The sequence below is a fragment of the Moschus berezovskii genome, chromosome 12 (assembly GCF_049115385.1).
Source record: "Moschus berezovskii isolate FMDL1 chromosome 12, NW_MosBer_1.0, whole genome shotgun sequence".
NCBI classification, from domain to species: Eukaryota; Metazoa; Chordata; class Mammalia; order Artiodactyla; family Moschidae; genus Moschus; species Moschus berezovskii.
Window position 1 is genome coordinate 31,828,969 of NC_142471.1, and position 5,131 is coordinate 31,834,099.

Sequence of the window (5,131 nt, forward strand, 5' to 3'; positions counted from 1 at the left end):
GGCTAGCAGAATTGGTGTAGTCTGCAACAATACACAGTGCAAGGATCCTTTCCTGCCACCAGATGCCAGTTTGTTCTCCACTAGTGTCCTAGCTTCATTGAACAGTAACTTCATTCATTTGCTTCTCCTCCATGTAAAGAGGGAGTCCAAGAGGCCTCTATCAATCTTCTAGCCCTTAAGTCCCCTGGAGGTAAATTTCCATGAGGATCTGGGGTTTCTAACCAGTTGCATGGTGGGCAGGTCAGTTAAAACTTGATATCTTGCCTCCAGTCAGCTGGAAGCTCCTGTGGTCAGGCCACAGCCCCTCTGGTGCCAGAGGGTCCTCAGGAGTGTGCCAGGGAGGGGATGAATTATCTGTGGCCAAAGGTTCCCTTTTGGTGAAGAAGTGGCCTTCCCTCCCTACACCACTGAAGCACAAGAAGATCGTGTCCCAGGCCTCACTTTATTGTCAGATTCAAAGCAGGTGTGGAATGGCTAGGGTTCCCAGGGCCCCTCCCTTGATGCCACTCACTAGGGGCCAGCCCTAGATCTTGAAGGCTAAGGTGAGGCCGTCGCCCAGGGGCAGGAGGCTGATGTGGACCCTGGCATCCCGCAGAATGCGCTCGTTCAGGTTTCGCACACACTGGGCCGCCTTGTCCTGTGGTTTAGGCTGCAACACCTCTCCCTGACACAGGACCTGCGGAGGGGCGGGACATTGTGGGGGCGGGGCTTGGGGAGCCTGAGCACGGCAGAATGGAAAGCCCGGGAACTCAGTTGGAATCCCTGGGGGAGGAGATTAAGTGACTAGGCGTGGTTTTGGAGCGCCAAAGCGAGGAGAAGCCAGAGGAAAAGATGCACCCGGGCCAAGAGGGTCTCTTCTACCCCCGGGGGCTGCCCCTTACACTGAGCACAGCGAGGACACCTCCAGGTCGCAGCAGCTGCAGACACCGCTCATAGTAGGCGGTGCAGTTTTCCTTATCGGCGTCCACAACAGCGACGTCGAAGGTGCCGGCCTCGCCCGCGGCCAGGAGCTCGTCTTGCGGGGGAGGAGGGGCAGAGGTGGCTGAGTTCGCAGGCCCCAGCAGCCAGCAGCCCCCGCCCAGGCCGGCCCAGGTGCTGTGGCCATTCAGGTACTCGAGGGCGCCGGCCTGCCACCCTGCATGTGGCCGCGGACCGGGTGGCGGGGGGCTGTCACTGCTCAAGCCCGCCTGGCGGACCGGGTCACTGGCTCGCGCCGGGTGGTCCCATTAGGGAAATGGCGCCCAGGCCCTTTCCACTCCGTTGCTCACCCAGGGTCTCCAGGGCGGGCTTCAACCGAAGGTCGATTTTGTGCTCCTCTTCAGCCTGCAGGAGCGGGGTCAGAGTCAGCATGTCCCTTCTCCCGGAGCTGGGAGTGGTCGGGCTCTAGGGGCCTGACGAGGGCTCAGGTGTGTGGGACACTTACCTGCCTCCACAGGGGACGCCCCAGCTCGGGGGGCCCTGCGTCCACCTCGCAGGTCACTACGCACCCGGCCGGGGGAAGGGCCAAAGCCAACGCTAGGGCTGAGTAGCCTGTGAAAGTGCCTGGGGAAATGGACACGGACAGGCTCAGACCAGAGTAGGGTGACAGCCCGGTGACTCCAGTCTCCGGTGTCCCCGGCCGTGTGCCTACCCAGGTCCAGTGCCTTCTTAGCCTTGATGAGGCGAGCCAGGTTGGCCAAGAGCTGGGCCTGCTCACGGGTCATCATGGAATCCCCCTGCGGCTGCTCCAGGGTCAGCTGCGTCGAGGGAGGAGAGGGTAGCACTAGCGCTGCCAGTCACCCTCTGCGCCCTAAGTTTAGAGCCCCAGGGGCGTGGCTGTGGGCGTGGCTTAAGGGTGGATCCTTCGAACGCTCACTGTGCCCGGCCTGGGGAGCCCGGAAGCCCAGAAAGGGACACGGCCGCAGCCCAAGGTCACACGGCCACGTGGGCCCCTCCCGGCCCGAGCTGGGCGCCCTGTCCCGCTCCCTGCCCTGCTGACCAGCCGCAGGCTCCGCAGCGCCGGGTGCTCCCGCATGGAACGGCTCAGCAGATACTGCCACAGGGGGCTGTCCTCAGGGGGCAGCAGGCGCTTCTCTCGCCGGGATCGCCAAGGAGGGAACCATCTCCCTGCCGGGGAGGGGTGGTGCCGGGTCAGAGCCTGGGTCTCCAGAGTGCCAGGGGTTAGCCTCAGCCGCAGTCAGCCTCGCTTCTGCGCCCGCCCGCCTCCCCGCGAGGCCTTTGCCTTGGGTACCAAAGGCCCGGCTCTACTCACCCAGGAAGAGGCCGCTGGCGAAGGCAGCGCCCAGTGCGGCCGAGCCCAGGGCCAGCGCGGCGGGCACAGAGATTCGGGGCACTGGATGGGTCATGGTGCGGGCCGGAGGCAGCTGGCGTCCAGGTCACTTGCTCTGGAGTTACTGGGACCGCCACAAGACCCGCGGGCCCTCGCGGCTCCGCCTTGCCGGGGCAGTGTCCTCGGAGCCGCGGTCTCGACCACCATCTGGCGGCCACATGGCCTTACTGCAAGCCCCCGCCCCGAGGGGTTCTGGTGTCATCTGGTGGCCGTTTTAGCAACTGCGCCGGGCAGGGAGGAAGCACTACATCGGGTGTTTGGGTTTCTCCCTCCCGACGCCAGAGGTCTAGGGGCCTAAGTCCCAGATGAAATTTTGAAGTGGCTCAGATAGTAAAGAGTGTGCCTGCAATGCAGGAGACCCAGGTTCGATCCCTGGGTTGGGAAAATCCCCTGGAGAAGGAAATGGCAACCCACTCCAGTAATCTTGCCTGGAAAATCCCATGGATGTAGGGGCCTGGCAGGTACAGTTCATGAGGTCTCAAAGAGTCGGACACGACTGAGCGACTTCACTTTCACTTTCTGGCTATGCTTCTTCCTCATCGCTACCGTTTTTTCTGAGAACCCCTTGGGGCATATGTGAGTGGGTGAGTAGACTGTCGGTATAATAGGATAGTAACAGGTACAAAATGATAGAAATTAAAGGAGCCCTGGGAATGACTGAGAGAATCAAAGGAGGCCTCTTGGGGGAAGTCACCAAGGATGTCAGGTTGAAGGAATGTATGTCTTGGGGGGACACAGCCATAGGGGTTCAGGAGCCCTGGGGCAGGTCCGGTTGATGGGGTGCTGAGACAACATCCTTAGCTAGAATCCTGGGTTCCAGCTGGATTTGGGTGTGAGATCTCCTACCCATCAGTCTCTCTGAGCCTCTGTTTTTCCTTTGTGTAAAACTGGGACCGTTGTCTTAACATTAATGACACTAGATCACACAGCCTGGCACACAGTAGGTGCTCCAGAAATGGTAGCCGTAGTTATGGTCACAAGTTGTTGGAGGGAAGACATCTTGAGGAGGGGGACATCAGAGGGCAGGTGAGTTCCCCTTGCAGGTCTGTTCAGCAGGGATGCAGGGACACTGTCCGCTGAACAGCGATGAGAGCACCAGCTGTGTGCCGAATGGGGTGGGCGAATGAGAGAAGCTATCCTGGCTTGTGTTCATGACGCTGAGCCCAGAGACCACAAGCCACAGGGAACTGGTGAGCAATCCCAGCTTCACAATTTCCTCTTCTGTAAAATGGGGTTCTTAATAGTCCCAACCTCCCTGGTGTGGGGGTGGGGGAATGAAGTGAAAAAATCCAGGTGAAAGATTCACACAGAGCCTGGCACTTAGTGGGCTATAAGTGTTAGATTTAAATGAGTCAAATGCCATCGGCCGCTGCTCCAAGGCTGTCCCCAGACACTAGCCCTTCGGAAAACACACTGGGCAGACAAGCTCCGCTGTGGGGAGCTTCCCTGGCGAGGCTCGGCCCAGCAAGGCTCAGAGACCGGTTTGCTCCGGGGCTGGTGCGGGGGCGGCTTGGCTGAGGCTGAAGACCAGGGCGAACTGAAGAGGCCCGGAGCCCAGAACTGACCAGAGATGTGGGAGCCTGGGCACGTGGGTAGACCGCAAGGAGTGGAGGGCGGGATCGCCTTACAGACCCAAGGGTGGGGCTAATCCTTTAACCAATCAGCCTGCTGCCCCCCCGGAGGGGTTAAGGGAGGAGCCTGTTGTCTGGATGCTGGGTGGGTTCCAGTCAGCCCTCCTAGTTCCTCCCAGTTCCCCATCGCCAGGCAAGCGGCCTGCTGGAAAGGGTAGTGCGTTTCCCCTTGCCTTTTGATCTTTTGCATCCCGCTTGTCCCCATAAATGTTTCTCTGACCTGACTATTCTCCAGGGTAAGGACTGAGGCCACTGTTCTCTTCCCCGCCACCAGCTCCCAGCTGAGCACACAGCAAGTGCTAAATAAATGCACTCTGAATACAGAGCTGGGGAAGCCTCTGGCTCCTGGCTGCCAGAACTGCCTGTCAGGACAGTACACATAGTAACAGTGAGGGGCATTTCACTGAGTACCAGGCACTATCATCTAGCCTCCTTGTGAGCTCAGTTCAGTCACTCAGTCCTGTCTGACTCTTTGGGACCCCATAAACAGCAGCATGCCAGGCCTCCCTGTCCATCACCAACTCCCAGAATCCACCCAAACCCATATCCATTGAGTCGGTGATGCCATCCAACCATCTCATCCTCTGTCGTCCCCTTCTCCTCCTGCCCTCAATCTTTCCCAGCATCAGGGTCTTTTCAAGTGAGTCAGCTCTTTGCATCACGTGGCCAAAATATTATTCCCATTTTCTGGAGGAGAAAACCAAAGCTCAGAAAGACTACTTCTCCACACTTACTTCCCCAGCCCTGATTTGTTAACCCCTTTGACCCCCTGGTCCCACAGTGAGCTCTTTTGACCCAGAGGAAACCAGACTCCCAAGAAGTGCTTTCCTGGCATCTCCACTGAGACCTCTCCACCAAACCAGGTGGCACTGGGGCCCTGGGCTCAGCCTGGCCTGCAAACCCTCACTCTCCTTCCTGTCTGGGGGTCTGGGTTTGGGCAACCCCCCAGCTCACACCAGAGCCTCCCTCCCCAAGCCTGGCTTCAGACTGGAGCCTGTGGAGGTGGGGGGCAGCCGGAGAGGGGAGGCATGTCACCATATATCCCCGTCAGATTAAAAAACTAATTTGAAAAGATTAATGTATTCCATTCTTGTTACGCTGGCTCTGATACCTCTGGGCCTGCGGCTGCTCTGCCTCCTGATTATTGAATTTTTATGGCCTGGTAATTAAT

General features: G+C 58.9%; 1 protein-coding gene across 1 annotated transcript; it reads right to left on the bottom strand.

Moving 5' to 3' along the window:
* Positions 1-423: 423 nt before the first annotated feature.
* COMTD1 (catechol-O-methyltransferase domain containing 1) lies at positions 424-2,445 on the bottom strand. Its single transcript, XM_055425381.2, has 7 exons — positions 2,252-2,445; positions 1,979-2,106; positions 1,631-1,736; positions 1,424-1,542; positions 1,269-1,323; positions 882-1,015; positions 424-676 (listed from the first exon to the last, which is right to left on the bottom strand). Exons 1-7 carry the CDS (start codon positions 2,343-2,345, stop codon positions 524-526), a joined length of 789 nt encoding a protein of 262 aa, XP_055281356.1. The 5' UTR covers positions 2,346-2,445; the 3' UTR covers positions 424-523.
* Between the last annotated feature and the right edge of the window lie 2,686 nt (positions 2,446-5,131).